At 36.0% G+C, this 18,620-nt stretch overlaps 1 protein-coding gene across 1 annotated transcript in view; it reads left to right on the top strand.

Annotated features, from left to right (window-relative positions):
- The window catches only part of myo16.L (myosin XVI L homeolog), a 156,092-nt gene that overhangs the window by 120,475 nt on the left and 16,997 nt on the right, over window positions 1-18,620 (top strand). The window contains exons 28-32 of the mRNA XM_041582398.1: window positions 4,181-4,283; window positions 5,887-5,983; window positions 9,803-10,043; window positions 12,696-12,985; window positions 14,066-15,217. Coding sequence (XP_041438332.1) covers window positions 4,181-4,283; window positions 5,887-5,983; window positions 9,803-10,043; window positions 12,696-12,985; window positions 14,066-15,217 — 1,883 coding nt within the window. The remainder of the gene's footprint in view (window positions 1-4,180; window positions 4,284-5,886; window positions 5,984-9,802; window positions 10,044-12,695; window positions 12,986-14,065; window positions 15,218-18,620) is intronic.

Here is an 18,620-nt window from a genome sequence, read left to right as displayed (position 1 = left end):
GTTTTGAGTGGCTAAACCTCCCTACAGTGATAAAATGATGGGGGGGCGGATCTCAAATAGAGTGGAGATTTTACTCATTTGGGAAGTGGCCCAGGTGCACCGCCCAGAGCCCTCAGCACTGGGAGCGGACCACCATGAAAAAATCTGGAGCAAAGTTTTTTTGTGTCCTCTGCCTTACGGATTTCGTGTTTGTAACATGAAATGCGTAAGGCAGAAGTCACAATAAAACTTTTCTACTTGATTTCATCTATCTGATGGAAGATTGCCTTTATTTGAGTGCCTGATCCAGATTTTTTCACAATAAACCTCCCTACCCCTTATGAAGGGAGGTTTATCCACCCAAAACCTTATCCTTGATGTTATGTTGCTATAATAAATGAGTAGAACCTTTTTGAAGGGAGGCAATTTCCCACAATTAAGCCTATTTCAATTAATAATTAACCTATTACTTGTGGCAATCTTAATGTTATACTAGGTAAGTTATTTTTGGGAGATCTGTGCCATCACCCTTAAAGAATGTAGCAGAGGAAGGTCGGTTTGGCCATATGACAGTAGGCTTTAATGGAAAACTCCAGGCGTACAAATGAAAGGAACAACCTTTTTGGCTCTCCAGAGAGATACTATATCATAAGCCAGTCATAGGTATTTTTTATTAAGCACAAAGATCTTATTTTGCTTTTGCTATAGATATAGGGATATATCAGAGCTTCAGGTAAAGCACAACTTAAAGGCTACTGTCATGGGAAAAACATTTTTTTCAAAATGAACCAGTTAATAGTGCTGCTCCAGCAGAATTCTGCACTGAAATCCATTTCTCAAAAGAACGAATAGATTTTTTTATATTAAATTTTGAAATCTGACATGGGGCTAGACATTTTGTCAATTTCCCAGCTGCCCCTGGTCATGTGACTTGTGCCTGAACTTTAGGAGAGAAATGCTTTCTGGCAGGCTGCTGTTTTTCCATCTCAATGTAACTGAATATGTCTCAGTGGGACATGGGTTTTTACTATTGAGTGCTGTTCTTATATCTATCTTGTGTTAGGGAGCTGTTATCTGGTTACCTTCCCATTGTTCTTTTGTTTGGCTGCTGGGGGGAAATGGGAGGGGGGGTGATATCACTCCAACTTGCAGTACAGCAGTAAAGATTGATTGAAGTTTATCAGAGCACAAGTCACATGACTTGGGGCAGCTGGGAAATTGACAATATGTCTAGCCCGATGTCAGATTTCAAAATTGAATATAAAAGAATCTGTTTGCTCATTTGAGAAATGGATTTCAGTGCAGAATTCTGTTGGAACAGCACTATTAACTGATTCATTTTGAAAAAAAATAAATTTTCCAATGACAGTATCCCTTTAAGTCAGGGTAATTTTTGACCAAACAGCAACGATTTTAGGGCCTCCAATAAATCTCTATGTCCATTTCTATAACTCGTTTGTTTTGGGGCTAAAAAAAGTCCCTTTATAAGAAAATATGAATATGTTTCTCTATCTAAAATATATTATAGTATGAACCCAAGTGGTTAAATTATAGTCTGGCTGTGCTACAAAAATATGAATCTAACAGTTCTTTATTATGTCATCAGTGTATGACCCTGCTCATGATTTAAATATTTCTCCACAAAAAGGTCAGCAAAAATATTTTACAAGACCTTTCACAGAGCCAAATGTTTAATCTCACATTGAAACTGTCAAGACATTTTACATATTTCTTGGCTTTTTAAATATTACATAAAAGATTGCTAGGATTTGGTGCCAGACGCTTAGGTCCACCTGAGGTAAGGAAACATTTACAGCAGAGTATAAATGACTGATTCTTTTTATCAAACAATTACATGGTAAATTTAGTTCTTCTCATTGGAACTGCATTTTTATTAAAGATAAACATTTTAAAGTCCATTCCTGTGAAATTGCCTCAGCAATATCCTTAATAAGGACACAGCTTTTTTAAATTTGGCCTCCACCAATCATTAAAATAACTGCAAGATTTTAAGGCTACAAATCTTACAGGTAATGGTTCATTATTTAGGGTGAAAATATGAAAGACCGCTACGAAAACAATGACCAACACCCTAAAGAAATTTAATAATACAAACACAGCAGTACAGTGGGTACTTACTGTGTTTCCTTACTGTGCTGTGGTTCTAGGTTCAATTCCAGGGAGGGCACTATCTGTAAACAGTTTGCATGCCTTATGTCTGCATGGATTTTTATCTGGTTACAGCAGTTTCATCCCAATCTTCAAAAACAGACAGGCTAGTTAATTGGTTAATGATTAAACTGACCATTGTGTATGTTTGTCAACGTGATGGACACCTTAGACTGTAAGCTCCACTGGGGCAGGTCAATAGAATAATTTCAAGGATTTGAAGGGAAAGGGTTTTCACAGACTGTACAAAAGACATCACAGAAATCCTTGTAAGCAGCAGTGAGTTGGCTGGAAGGTAAAAACAACCATTATAATCCCATGGTGAATAGAAAAGAAGAATGAGAACCACAACAAATAAAAAGATATTAAGATGAGATGTGATGAGAGGTCTTGTCTTTCTTTTCTTATTCTTTTTATTTTTTGGGATCAAAATACAGAATTTAATTACAGAATAACCCATGGTACAATAGTTTTACCTCCCACAGGAGAATTTAGAGCTTTGAATTCATATGTGAATAAGGTGACAATTAAATTGCTTAAGCTCAACCAAGATACTGTCCTCCAGAACATTGCACTGGTTTCTCCTGCAGGCAAGGGGTTTACCTCTGTAGTGCTGAAGAGGCAGAATACTGGGTTCTTAAATCTTGCGATAAAAAGAGGGAAGAAAAAAAGGGAAACCTAGCATTTTTTCTCAGTGACCATAAAGGCTAGAATAAGATTACCCTAAATAAACAGCTGGTAAGCCTTTCAGGAATTCAGCAGATGCTTAGACCTATATATGGACATATACCTAAGAATGAACTGGCCCTTAAAATTCATTTAACACTACGCATCATTAGTACACCATTGTGCTCCCTACATAGTAATAATTTCACTGTATCCTGATATAATGTAACAATTGCTACATGTATCAGACTGGCAGCTAGTCAGCGTTATGTTAGATAAGGCACCAGGCTAGGCTTTGACTTCTCAGTTGGATTTTCTTTTATATCACTTGCACCTGAATAATAATGCTTTTCGTGTTACTGCAAGAATTATAATCCTTTTCTTAGGTATGCCTCCATATCACACATGGATATTAGTGGCTAGAAAAATGGTCAATAGTTTTCTATTTAGCAATTATTTTATAATTACCTCAGACAAAACAATAAAACTTGCTTCTAGGTAGAAGCTACAAATCTCCTTGTCTAACATAGGCCTTAACATGACCATAAAAGCTATCAACAGGGCCCTTCCAGACTGAGTCAGTAGCTTAACAGTCCCTTTATGGTGCCTTCCAATTGGCAAGCTCAAGAAAATCAGGCAAACAGATCATAAAGTTTTTAAAGTCCAGTCAGTAAATGAACCATCATAGGCCACACTTATAATCCAGTCATTAGCCTGCGGGACAGTGCTCTAGTGATCAGATCAACAATTGATCATAATTTGGCCTACCATACATGTGAATATTTTTTGAAACCTCAAATAGTCCAGATTTATTCAAGGGAACAAAACACAAGAAGTCACAAGAAAAAAACTCAGCAAGTAATAGATGTCAATGGGAATTGCCTCTGCAACTTTATTTACCCAGTTTATTAAAACATTCAAGATTTTCAGCCTCATTGAAGATCAATGGAACAAAGTGATTCTCACAAACTTCCTGAAATTCAGCTTATAAACTGAAGGCTTCATACTTGGTTGCAAAGATTTCAGGGAATGGAATATTAATCATATTCTATAATTTTATCCAGAAGATGTTTACTACTGAATAAAAATAAAGAGGTCAAGAATTTAAGGGAACCTGTGGGGTATATTTATCAAAGAGTGAAGTTAGGGATCACTACAGTCCTCTAGAGTGAAATTCCGCCAGTCTCCATTAATTTCTATGGGATTTTTAAAAGACTATTTATCAATGGGTGAAAGTGAAAGTTCATCCTTTGATAAATATCCCTTAACAATAGGATATACAGTGCAATTGTATAAAAGCTTAGTGATAAACCAAAATTGTATTTCTGGTTAGTGGTTTTCTATACACTTACTAAATTAATTTCAGGTATAAGAACTTGGTTGAAATTGTAGCATGGGAGAAACAGAAGACATCAGCTGAAGAAAAATGCCGCCATGTTCTTCTACAATGCAAGCAACAAGGGTGGCAGGTCAGTATATGCAATTGTAGGAAAAATAGCATGAACTTGTGTACAATTGTGCTCATATACTGAATCTTGACATCTATTGCTAATATAATCATATATGTTATGGTATGTTTATGGGAAAATGTCCTGCTGTCCATACTTCATAGGGTAACATGTTAGTAAAAAAAAATATGTCTTTCTGGCCTACTCCAAATTTTGATACTTTTACTTTGGATGTTGATTTATATTCATTTTACCAACACTTGGGGGCAGATTTACATAGGGTCGAATATCGAGGGTTAATTAACCCTCGATATTCGACTGCCGAATGTAAATCCTTTGACTTCGAATATTGAAGTCGAAGGATTTAGCGCTATTCCTACGTTCGAAAGATCAAAGGAATAATCGTTCGATCAAGCGATTAAATCCTTCAAATCGAATGATTCAAAGGATTTTAATCCATCGATCAAAGGATTTTCCTTCAATCAGAAAATTGTTAGGAAGCCTATGGGGACCTTCCCCATAGGCTAACATTGGCCTCGGTAGGTTTTAGGTGGCGAACTAGGGGGTTGAAGTATTTTTTAAAGAGACAGTACTTCGACTATCGAATGGTCGAATAGTCGAACGATTTTTAGTTTGAATTGTTCGATTGAAGTCGAAGTCGTTGTCGAAGGTCGAAGTAGCCTATTCGATGGTCGAAGTAGCCAGTAGTATTTTTTTCTTCTATTCCTTCACTCGAGCTAAGTAAATGGGCCCCTTGGTTTAAAAGCACATTTTTCAAAGCTGTCAGATCCAACGTTTCGGATCCTTGATAAAGGTCCCCAGGTGGCACCGAAACGTTGGACAATGCTGTGTTACAAATAAAAACACTGTAATAACCTTTACTAGAGTGTGCTGATCCCTGCATCGATTGTATATTTAAAATCTAACCCCTTGTCTACTGTACAAGCTAAATTAAGTGAAGAACTAATTCAGTACTCACAACTAGGTGTGATTGCATTGGACTTTTTATTATTAATATTACTTAATTATTTGGTTCTGGAAAGCACCTCTTTTGTCTGCCAGGGCATACCAGTGTTGCCTTTAACAATTTTGAAGTGATTAGTCTACTCTCATACTTAATTCCAACATACCATCAGAGATTGTTGCTTATGTCGATAAATTTGTCACATAGGGGGTGGTCATTATAGACTCCTTAACACAGTTCAAATAATATCTTGTCTTTTGTTTTCCCAGTATTTCTTTAATTTTAAAGTATAGTCATAAAGAGATTTGGGTACTACAGTTCCCATTAATCGGGAAACTGGATTTGCTGGATTTGAAACTGGATTTGAAACTGGATAGTTGTACTGTATCTACAGTACACATGCTTTCATCTGTGTTCCCTATAATGGTTGCCCCTTAAAGTCTCTTCAATACTGTATTCTCTTCTTATATACTATAACTGAATGTTAACCAGTAGAGCATCATGCACACCCCTTTATATATCTCATCCATACCATAGCCCAAAGGCAGGTGGTCAGAAGTCTCTAGTGACAATTTTATTCTGCCTACCTCAAACAGAATTATATCATGACATTAAAGCTACAAATTTATGAATTACATATCTTTTGTGCTTCTTTTTCAGATGGGTACTCGGAAAGTATTTCTGAAATACTGGCAAGCTGACCAACTCACTGACATGTGTCTTCAGTTAGAAAAAAAGATTAAACTTTGCCAGAAAGGTATATTTTTTATTGGGAAGACTAGTGTCAATGAAGCTAAAAAAAAAGTTCAGCTACTGTTTTCGTTCTTATTACCCTTTAAGGAAGGCTTAAAAGGACTTATAGTGTCCCCAAAAAGAAAAAGACTGCCATTGTACACAGTTAAAAGTTCTTGAGAAAGCAGCCTGTTATTAAAGGAATTGTTCAGTGTAACATGATAGGCTGTGCAAAATAAAATAATATTTCTAATATAGTTAGTTAGCCAAAAATGTAATCTATAAAGGCTGGAGTGACTGGATGTTTATCTTATTAAGAAAGTATTAACTTATGCAAAGCCAAGAACAGATAGAGTAACTTGAAAAGAGCCCACAAATTAGGTGGGGTATGAGAATACCTATAGCTTTACTGCAGAACTAAGCCAGGAAATTGCAATTCAGACGATACAGTATGTGTATCGGGTAAAAATAAAATACATTTACACCATAGGCTAAACTAAAAGGAGTTCACCTTGAGCTGGAATGCAAAAGTCCCTCCTATACAGGGTCATATGGCTGACAAGTCTTTAGCGACATCAGTCGTGTGTCAGTTTAGGAGATAAACATGTTGCAATAAAGAAATGCAACACAAGATGGCTCTGCACTAAATCATGTAAAATCAAACATTTGTGAATGGAAGGCTGTAAGTTTCTATATAAATGTAAAAAAAAAAACACATATGCCAAGTGGGGAGGCACATTGGCCAGTGCAGAAGGTAGGTGTGCACAGCCGGAAGACAAAAAGGCAGACATTTGGTGCCAGATAGTCAAGTGACTGTTAAGACCATATTTCTAAAATGTGATAGACTATTTGTTTTAATAAATGGAACATATTCTGTGTCAGTGTATACTAGGGTGTAGCATGGTTAAGAAATTGTCCCATAATGGAGGATTCCTTTGTCTTCAAAGGGACAACGTTTCACCCTTGCTTGTGTTTCAGTTGTACTGGCTATTTGCAACTCCTGATAGCTGTCAAATAGTTACTTTGTGGTTGGAAAAATGCCTTGTGCCAGTAGCCATCCCTGAGTTGGGTAATGCATCTATATTATAACACCACTATAATAATTGTATCCTACTGGAAGAATTATAATATATATAAGTACAAGACTATAATAAAAATATAAATAAAGGAATAAGTAAATAAAACACAGTATTGAATGCTTTTGCAAAGTTTTCAAACATGTTAGAAAATTGTACTTCTGTACAGTTACTTTCTGAAATATAATCATTAATGGAATAACAGAAGGTTCATAGCTGAATTATTGAAATGCCAAGTGATGGCAATTGCGTCACTCGTACATTAATCATGAGTTTGCTGATTTGGAAAATCTGATCAGTTTTCCCCTCTCCATAATTTGCTCTTTGTGTCAATATACTTATGATATGTACAAATGCTCCGCTCTGACGGAAAAAAAGGAAACCTCATATCATCTCTTACACCACTATATACTGTAGTTAGCGTTATCTGAACTAAAGCTAGAGTCATGCATAAATACAGCTAATATTTACTCAGTCGTTTTGCCTTTTTAAAAGGTTATATCCTACAGCCTGCATCTATTACTCTAAGGGGTTTATTTATTAAAGGTCAAGTTGAAAACCCAAAAAAGTAGAGTTTTCAAGGGTATTTTTCAGTAAAAAAAACTGAATGTTTTTATTTATTATACCCCGAAGCTGAAAATAGCTTGAATCCAAAAAAAACTCCAGCTAAAACCTGTTGTGGTCATGTAGAAGTCAGTGGCAGAGGTCCCTTGAATTATTTGAAGATTTCTGTGGCTTTCGTGATGTTCGAGTTTTTTTCGGTGGGTTTCGCTCAAAAACTCAATTAATTCGAGCAATTATAGGTTTCTGTAACCAAAAATGTGATCAATTTGAGTATATGGGGTATATTTATCAAAGAGTGAAGTTAATAGTGAAGTTCCGCCACTAGAGTGAAATTCCGCCACTCTCCATTCATTTCTATGGGATTTTTATAGCCGTATTTATCAAAGGGTGAACTTTCACTTTTACCCATTGATAAATATGCCTTTCAAAATCCCATAGAAATGAATTGAGAGCTGAGGAATTTCACTCTAGTGGCAGAACTTCACTCTTTGATAAATTTACCCCTATGAGTTTTTCACCCTGAATTTACTGATTCAAGTTTTTTCATCAGAAAACATTTGAGTTGGGAGTTTATTCGAGATATAAAAAAAAACTCACAAAATTCGACCTTTGATAAATAGCCCCCTAAATGTCAATAAACTTCTGCTTACATTTTTAATATGCAGTACCATTCCTGTATGTCTTTCTTGCCTTAGTTAGACAATAATAACTTGCTAAAGACATGTCTACTTGACAATGCTACCAAACTGCCATTCTGCCATGGTCATGTGCTTTCAGAAAGAATGAGCACTTCACAATGGAACTACTTTCAGATAAGCTATTGTTTCTCCAGCGCAATCTAACTGAAGGAGTTGTTACTTGGGTTAGTTTGGGATTTTTACTATTGCATGTTGTCCTCATATCTGGGGGAGGGGAGCATTTTTAGCAACGCAGGTGCTAGGGAGCTATTATCTGGTTACCTTCCCATTGTTCTGTTGATGGGCTGCTGGTAGTAAAGGGAGGGGATAATTTCACTCCAACTTGCAGTGGAGCAGTAAAGAGTGACTGAAGTTTATTAGAGTACAAGTCACATGACTGAGGGCACTTGGTTAACTGACAACATGTGTAGTCCCATGTCAGATTTCAAAAATAAATATAAAAAATATTTTCCTCTTTTGAAAAACAGATTTCAATGCAGGATTCTGCTGGAGGACTGCTATTAATTAATGCATTTTGTAAAAAACATGTTTTCCCAAAACGGAATCCCTTTCAAGACTCTGTTTGTCAGAAGTCTCCACTAGCTGCTACTGACACCACTACAGCACTGCCACTTGACACATACACACACATAAATATAAAGTTACCAAAAAGAAAAATCCAGCACTGAGCTATTCACAGTTACATAGCAGATATGATTTCACAGACTGCAGCCACATCTAGAGAGAACCAACCTACCTCTGCTTTACATGCAACAAAGAAACCAAAGGAGAAAACCATGTGCTGTGTTGATAGTATTTCAAAGCTTTTGACTTATGGGCTCATATTGCTTTGCTGTTGTAAGTAAAGAAACCACCAGTGTCTCGGATACAAACAAATGTAGAAATAGAGAATACCCCTTTGTAAGGTACAAACACAGAATAGCATATCCCTTCTGTGCCAAATGTTTCCTTTTTATACACCCTTTTAATGTCCTTATAGTGAAGGAATTTTCAAGATCTAGTATTTGTTGGGTTACTTAGGTATCAGTCTTGGTAGTAGGTGAACCTGTTAAGATGATAACAATTCATGGTTTATCCTTCTAACCACAACCTGGGTGACTGGTTTTCTTCTCATATTTTAATGAAAACGTATGGGACTTTTAAAGCTCTCTGGGAGTATACATGTCTAGAGTTTGCATTTATGGCTCCAGTTTTATGGACCCAGAATATATCTGTTATACCATAACATTAAAGTCAATGTAATTTCCCTACATTTAGATACTGTACATGCAAAGAATTTCACGCCATTGAATAATGTTTAAATATTGCATTATAGTACAATGTATGTTTTTGTTCCGTAAACTAGATGTAGATTATTTTTTCACTATAGATCTACCATGTAATTAATTTTAATTAAACCCAATAACAGAGTTCAATTTTGTTCCCTGATTTATATATTTATTTCACTATTTTATTTTTTACTGTTTATTTTTTGTCTTTTTATTAAAACCTCTTCTTAATTAATAGTTATAAGAAGATTTCTAGCTCAGCAGCAGTTGCAGAAGAAAATGGACACTAAACAGAATGAGGATACCTTCATTAAAGACTTCATGCAAACCATAGAAAACATGGGCCAACAGTCTTACCATGCTTTGGTAATCCAGAATGCATCTGACATTGCTCGAGAGAAAGACAGACTTCGGACTGAAGTGAACACTGCCTATGGTGCTGCAGAATCAATTTGTAATAAAGAAGAGATATTAAAGAGGTACAGTGTATTCTTTTTTCTTCATTCTTGCCAACATTGCCATTAACAGAATACATCTCTTTTGATGTTGATGTTATTCCTGATGTGTTCTCAATTTGTTGCTAAATACACAATATATCAATGTATTCTATGAATTATGCTTAAAACATAAATCATTCAACTAGCCTGCAAATAATCATCTTAGTTAAAAAATTAGGGTTCATGGGTACTTCCCCAGAAGGTGAGGAATTTAGGAGTTTGTTGCCAACATTGTGCCTACATCTACATATCAGGCAGGCGTCATCAGTAAAAATCTAAAGTTAAGCGCACTAGTAAATCAATATAAATAGGGGCATCACTAGTGGTCACAAAGTCATCTTACAAAATACCTGCGTAATAGAGGATGCTCCATACAAGTCATGGCAGGCTGTAAGGCGCACAACTACAGTAGGAACCAGAAGGGAGCCTTATAAAGCATAGCCATTGGCACATTGAGACTGGGTGCTTTTACATTGGAAAATAATGTTACAATATAACCGTTATTAGTAGGTGCTCAGTACAAGTCAGGTCCCTTTTCATTCAGTTTTTCCACACTTTGCACTAATATGGGTTCTGGATAATGACGTGCACTGACGTCACTCACAGCACCTTTTCCGCTGGGGTGTGTTTATTAGACACTTCTGTTGAGTTTGTTTTCACTTTAATAAAGGCTAGATGCTAGCCACAATGTTGGTCTCTATTAATAAATCACCTTGCGGTTTTCATCAGAACTGCTAGTGTGGACCTTTCTGTCTTCTATATCCACACATATACATAAGGTACAAGAGCCATGAATATTCTGTAAATGATTTCCTTATAAACAGTGATTAGTTATGTCATAAGATACAATTGGGTCATAGTGATGTCATTTCTTTTACATTAATCTTGGAAATGTGTATTATAATAAATAATCTACCCTCTGTTGTAAAATATAAGGATATTAAAGGTTACTACAGTCCATAAAATATAAATAGGCATCTTCTACTAAATTGGTGAAATTGGCATACTTTATCCATTAAACGTGTTCCATTTTTTTGCTTTCTATCAAGAAAAAAAAAGAGAAATATATGTGCAGGGTAGTTTGATGGGACAGTTTCTTTAATTTCACATTCCAAAACTAACTAAGTGCTGTTATATAAGGGATAACTGTGTATGGGTCCTGTTATCCAGAATGCTCAGGACCTGGAATTTTCTGTAATTTGGATCACAATACCTTAAGTCTTCTAAAACAAAATTAACATCAAATAAACCCAATAGAATTATTTTGCCTCCAATAAGGATTCATTATATTTTAGTTGGGCTGAAGTACAAGCTACTGTTTTATTATTATAGAGAAAAAGGAAATCAGTTTTTAAAATACTAATTATTTGATTAAAGTGTAGTCTATGGAAAATGGCCTTTCCTCATTCAGAGCTTTCTGAATAACTGTTTTTTGGTTTATGGATTATGGATCCCATACCTGTACTAAAAATTGGTAGTAACTTGAAAGATTTGTAGATATGAAATGTTTATTCTTGTTTACAAGCAATAACAAAGGTGCACATCAATCTAATTATCCTAGGCATAGAAAGACATACATATCTAATATAGTCACATTACATAGTTACATAGTTAAATCGGGTTGAAAAAAGACAAAGTCCATCAAGTTCAACCCCTCCAAATGAAAACCCAGCATCCATACACACACCCCTCCCTACTTTCACATAAATTCTATATACCCATACCTATACTAACTATAGAGTTTAGTATCACAATAGCCTTTGATATTATGTCTGTCCAAAAAATCATCCAAGCCATTCTTAAAGGCATTAACTGAATCAGCCATCACAACATCACCCGGCAGTGCATTCCACAACCTCACTGTCCTGACTGTGAAGAACCCCCTACGTTGCTTCAAATGAAAGTTCTTTTCTTCTAGTCTAAAGGGGTGGCCTCTGGTACGGTGATCCTCTTTATGGGTAAAAAGGTCCCCTGCCATTTGTCTATAATGTCCTCTAATGTACTTGTAAAGTGTAATCATGTCCCCTCACAAGCGCCTTTTTTCCAGAGAAAATAACCCCAACCTTGACAGTCTACCCTCATAATTTAAGTCTTCCATCCCTCTAACCAATTTAGTTGCACGTCTCTGCACTCTCTCCAGCTCATTTATATCCCTCTTAAGGACTGGAGTCCAAAACTGCACTGCATACTCCAGATGAGGCCTTACCAGGGACCTATAAAGAGGCATAATTATGTTTTCATTCCTTGAGTTAATGCCTTTTTTATGCAAGACAGAACTTTATTTGCTTTAGTAGCCACAGAATGACTCTGACCAGAATTAGACAACTTGTTATCTACAAAGACCCCTAGATCCTTCTCATTTAAGGAAACTCCCAATACACTGCCATTTAGTGTATAACTTGCATTTATATTATTTAAAATGCTTTTATTGCAAAAAGGGTCATGATTCCCAACAATTACAATGTTTCAGGCCATCCTGAGTCCTTTTTTCAAGCTACTGAAAATAGCCAATTCATGTATAGGGTAGCCCACAATGGCATCTATTAGTTTGTTTTGAAAACATATGAATGGCTCATAACTCTACTGCTGAAAAGCAAGATTATTTTTGTAAAATTGTGTCTTTTTTTCTTTCAGCATGGAAGACAGTGATTTAAAGCCAACTGAAAACATTTTTGTTGGTTGTCGTTTTTCAACTCTCTGCCAGCCTGGTTCTGTTATGGTCCCCATAAATCCTGTGTCTTCCTCAGCTATTAGATCTCTTTCACTGCACTCTGTCTTGAGCATGGATGACGGCAACAGCCTCCAGTCTCCTCGTAAACAGCCTCCTCCAAAGCCAAAAAGAAATCCCACTACCAGACTAAGTGCTTCTTATGAAGCAGTGAGTGCGTGCCTTTTTGCAGCTTCAATGGACATAGATGATGAAGGTTAGATATAAAGTATATTCCAAACAGTGCCTGTATTTCTCCTGTGTTAGGACAGTTTCCACATCTAAAGCATTTTTAAAATTACTTTGAGAATATTTCTGAAGAGATGTATTTTTTTTATTTCTTCTACAAAGCTTGCATTCGTATATATACTGTATTACTTTTTCTGAACTTTGGTTTACATGGTTACACTCTACTACAAATTGTGAATTACAATTGTCAGTTACTTACTGAATCGGTAAAAGCAAGAACATTACTGTCTCTTACAGTGCAGGAAACACCCTCAAGAACAATGTTTGGTGTGTCCCCCCCACCTTTCTACTTGCTGAAATTTGTTCTTTATTAGGGTCACTTGAAATAACAAATATACTTGTGTTGGAGCCTTTAAGAGACCCTTAAAATTCGAAATAAAAAAATTCAAATATTGAGCTATTTTTGTGAACTTCGGCTATCGAATAGGCCAAAATTTGATTTGAATTTGAAAAAAAATTAGACTATTCAAATATCATGTACTGTCTCTTTAAAACTTCGACTTTGACCATTCGCCATCTAAAACCTGCCAAATTGCTGTTTTAGCCTATAGAACCAAATTGCATTCATTTGGTGAACTTTGAATACGATCTTACTTTGATTGGAACAATTCGAATACAGCCTATTCACCCGCAGAAAAAAACTTTTCGGTTGGTCTTTTTTTTTTCTTCGAAATTCGAAGTTATGGGAGTTCAAAAAAACTCCCATTACTTTGAAATTCGATCCTTGATAAATCTGCCCCTTAAAGTTATTTAATATGATGACGTGTTAGTGGGTATTAATCTGGGTGTCTGGAAGTGTGGTTGGGTGTTTCACTGTATTTTACTAAATTATGTTATAGGTCTTACAAAGTATGTATGTATAGACTACATTAATATTATTTCCTATATTTTAAAGTTTGGTTGTCCCCTATGGTTTCAGTACATATATGATTATTTTCTTTTTAATTAATATGTGTTTTCCAAAGTGACTGACTTCTAAATTAAATATATACTGCATTTGTGTTGAAGATTATGATGTATAGCTAGTGTTTTCTTCTTTTCTTTTAAGCTCTTTCTCGACCTAGACCTCACAGTGATGATTACAGCACAATGAAAAAGATTCCACCACCTAAGCCACAAAGAAGTCCTAACACGAAGCTTAGTGGCTCCTATGAGGAGATATCAGCTCATAACTCAGGAGAAATGAATACTTTCAGTACCATTGTCAGGAAGGTGCATCGTGATATTGGTACTATACAAAGGGCAGCCTCTGCAGATTGTACTCACCGTGGGATTTTGACTTTGTGTATGTCAGAAGAAGAGGATGATACTGAGCCAGTGTACATTGAAATGGCTGGCAATGCTGGAAGATGTTACTTCAAAGAAAGAAGCAGCCCAGAACAAGTGGAAGTTGTGTATGAAGAAATGAAATACAATCTTCCTGATCTGATTAATATAAATAATTTAGCAACAGGTAGTTCATTGTTGCAGAACATGAACCTAGCAACATTTGAAAACCTAGATTCTGATATAAAAAATGAACAATGTTCTAAAGAAAGTTGCGATATTCCTGCTCCATTTCCCAATCTCCTTCCTCATCGTCCTCCTCTTCTGGTTTTTCCACCAGCTACAGTCACTTCCTCTCCTGCCTCTGATGAATCTCCATTAACACCACTTGAAATGATAAAACTCCCTGTGCTTGAAACCAATATAAACTACTCTATACAATCAGATGTGTCAAGTCCCATCTCATCTCAGTGTCTGAAGCACCAAAAAGACAATGAAAGACCATCATCACCTGCATTATCTATATTTAGTGTTTCAAGCAAAGTTTCTCCGCCTTGCACTCCACCTCTTCCTCAGACCCCTTCTTCTTTCCAGTTCCCAACACATTTTAGTTTTCCTATGGAGAGTTCTTATGCGATGCTTGTAGGGAAGAACTTAAAAACAACCAATACAGATCCTGCAAAGATTCCTTCAAAACCAAACCCAGATTTAACAGAAGAATCTTGTGGTTCATTGACTAAACTGCCTTTCTGTTCTCCAGTAAAAAATGCAAGGACAATGCTGAACAAATCCAATTTAGGTTCTCCTGCATTAGCAACAAGTCTTAATAGTAGCCATATAACAAGTCCACTTGATGAATTAACTACTTTATTCAGCTCAGGAAGAAGTCTCCTGAGAAAATCTGCTGCTGGTAGACGAATACGAGAGCAAGAAGGTATAGATAAAGGTTTTAAGCTATTTCTCATTAAATTATTTGAATTAATTTACCATAGTATTGATTTTTGTGGCATAAAATAAAATTTTTCATGTATATGACGAAGTAGCCCATCTGTTATAATGATGAGAATTGTTAAAAATTTTTAATTAATATTTTATTATTTTTAAATTAGTTCATGTTAGAGCTACAAAATATAAAGTGAAAATAGAACCACAATTAATATATTTTTTCAACACAGCATGTATATGTATGTGTAAATGTATATATTTAAAGTTCTACATGTGTAAGCATTAAATAGGTAAATGATCTTGAAATGCCACACCTAATTTTTGTACATTCTTCACAAAATATATTTAATAAAGCAGCTGAAATCTTCAGCTGACATGCTATGCAGCCACTGGCAGTCACTGTCAGTGGTGTGACACTGTAAAATTTTAAATAAAACGACACCAAGGACGTAGGTTCAATGCCACTTTACCTTGGTAAATTGGTAGGAAAAAAGAAATTGCCAAGGAAGGTTACTTTTTCAACCTCAAAGACACATTTGTTATGCTTGGCAAACAGAATAGAATATACTTTATGTACCTGGAGTTGGTGGTTGGATTAGTCTTTAGAGAATATCAAGAAATCATTTAAAACATGATGCCTGACTGTTCCCCCCTGAATATATCACTGGCAAAGCATTAAACAACAACTAAGACATTAGCTGGTATTCACAATATCCATCCATGAAGTTGGAGGCTGTCTTACATTCATCACCCAGTCATTGTAAGCCCTATGGAGGTCAAAATTGGTAAACATTCTAGCCTCTTATAGTTGGTCACAGCGTTCAGAAATACGAGGTAAGGGGTAGCAGTTTTATCTTCATTTTATTGATGCCTTTATAATCAATACTGAGAAAAAGAACACCATCTTTTTTCTCCATAAAGAAAAAAAGTCTGTCTGGCTGGAAAGGAAGTAGGCTGAGAAAACAGACACTGGATATTTCTGGATATTATCATTCATTGCTAAAGCTTTAGGGTTAAAAACAGAACAAAAATGGGAAGTCCTTAAAATGCTGCTTAATAAATATACGTTAGTATATTCCTCTTGTAAGCAAGGAACATCGTTGCAAAGCAAAACCTTTTTGGTTCAATAGAAGCGTTGGTGTTGAGGTGGGTAGGAAAAGACATGCTTTTAAGGCTTTCAAGTTAGCTGGTACAGCCAAAACATTTATAAGGTACGAGGAGGCCAATAAATCATGCATAAAAGCTAACAGGCAAGCTAAAATTTATATGGAAAAGGGTATTGCAGCAAGCAGTAAAAAAATTCAAAATATTTTTTTAAATATGTAAATAGAGATTCAATAGTACCCATATGTTCTTCCTTTACCAGACCTATGGTTTCCCTTACTTCTGTGGACAGCTGTTGGCAAAGTATAAATTACCACCACAGTAAAGACACAATCTAGGCTGCAGTGCTTGTTTTGTTCATAGAGTTGCCTTTCAAAGGTTCCTCCAGAAAAGCAGGTGGATAAGAGCAGGGAAGCAACTCATTTTGGTGTGGCTACATTTTTGTTTTAATTTTGCATCCATGATTTACACTTGAAAAAGGATCCATGTGATCTGAAACATGTTGTGATAGAATTAAAGTTTGTGCAGCAGAGCCTGCATTTGGAGTGCTAGGTCCTGTGCCCCCCCCCTTTAGGGGGTATTTTAAGGTCTCGCTGAACCTTAGGTCATCACTAACTGATGTTATCATGCCAAGAGCATACAGTACTGTATTTAGGTCCTTGTACAACCCTAGACACCAGACCTTAGCATGCCCCCAGTTTGACCCCAGTTTGCGTTGTGCTGCTGCATTTGACATCACTTCCAGTGACGTATGATGTAATTTCCACCAGCGATGCACAAAATGAGCTCCTAACCCTTACCCCCCCCCCCCTTATTTACTCTGGTGGCAGTTGGGGACATTCACAAAAGCTGCTGCTGTAGGTACAGGCCCAAGGGTGCTTATATACTGTGTAAATATGCCCCTGCTTGTCTATATCTCACAATCCAACTTGCTGTAGTAAGTGTACTGTAGTGCAGTAAGAACCACATATTTATACAGAATAGTGTTGATCACAGTTTTTTGTTACCTAGGCCTACAGCCATATTTCCTGTTCAGATAATTACAAACTATTCAAATGCTGAAAATATGGTCTCTATACAGTATTAATAGAAAATAATTACTAGGAGTAGCAAAGGAAATCGAGATTATTAATTATCTTCATGCTTCTGATCAGGGAACTAATGAGCACAAATCTCCTACTTTATCTAAGTGATAATCCTTGGCCACTTTCCAAAAATGGGATATTCTGTATCATGAAAACAGCTAATCTTGGTTTCAGGGTATGTTAACAGGTCTTCCTTAACATAAAACTAAGGCTTTTTATGCCAACATTTTCCTTTTCATCTAATCAAATTTGTTGATCTGAGCAGAGTAACTATGTGGCATGATAAAAAAATGCTTGCTTGCAGAATCATAAAAATATTCATATATGTATAACAAATACTGTATTTAATTTCCAGAATTGCAGCAATATACAAGAAGGTATTTGGTAGCTTCATAGAATGCACTTTTCCCCAGTAATGCACACTGTATACTTCCCGTCAACTATACAAATATACTGTACAATAACCAATTTTTAAGTGACCAGGACCCAAGTTACCAGCTTTTAATTACAACCACTTAAGGGGTTTTTATTGGCCAAATTAATGTTCCTATTAAGCTTAATTTATTTGTCACATCAATATAGCATGCCATTTATTTGCTGAATTGTACAATCCTATTTAAATGATCTACCCATTTGGCTAAGTTGATAGTAAGGCTCATTTATATACCACGGCCATATTTTTGTCAAAATGATTGATATGGTTTACTTTGAGTAAAATTTGCCCACTGTTAGCATATAACCACCAATATGAGTAAGGTATTACAGTGTAGCACCTTCCCGATAACCTGGAAATTTATTGGGTTTTAATGTTTCATACCCATAAATAGACACTATAAATGACAGTAAACACTACCCTGTTGGGTAATGTAAGGCAGTAACATAGGCCAATTTTGGGGAGCCTTCAAATGCTCCCCATCAAAATTTCCCAGCTTGTCTCCTGCCATACATGCACTTAATATCATACAAAATGAAGTTTCATACAATATTAACAGTGTGTCTATGGACACCTTAAGTGCTGTAGAATACAATACCCTCTGCCATCAAGGAGGGGCACAGCACCCAAGTAAAAGTCCCTCATACATGGGCAGATTATTTGGCAGTGTATGGGGCCGTCTGATGAGCTTCCCCGATCGATATCAGGCTTAAAGTTGGCTAGATGTCGATCAGGCAGGTTTACTAATACTGTTGGATTGAGTATAGAAT

The sequence above is a fragment of the Xenopus laevis genome, chromosome 2L, assembly GCF_017654675.1.
Source record: "Xenopus laevis strain J_2021 chromosome 2L, Xenopus_laevis_v10.1, whole genome shotgun sequence".
NCBI lineage: Eukaryota > Metazoa > Chordata > Amphibia > Anura > Pipidae > Xenopus > Xenopus laevis.
Note: the sequence above shows the minus strand (reverse complement) of the source record. Positions and strands in the feature narration are given on the sequence as shown.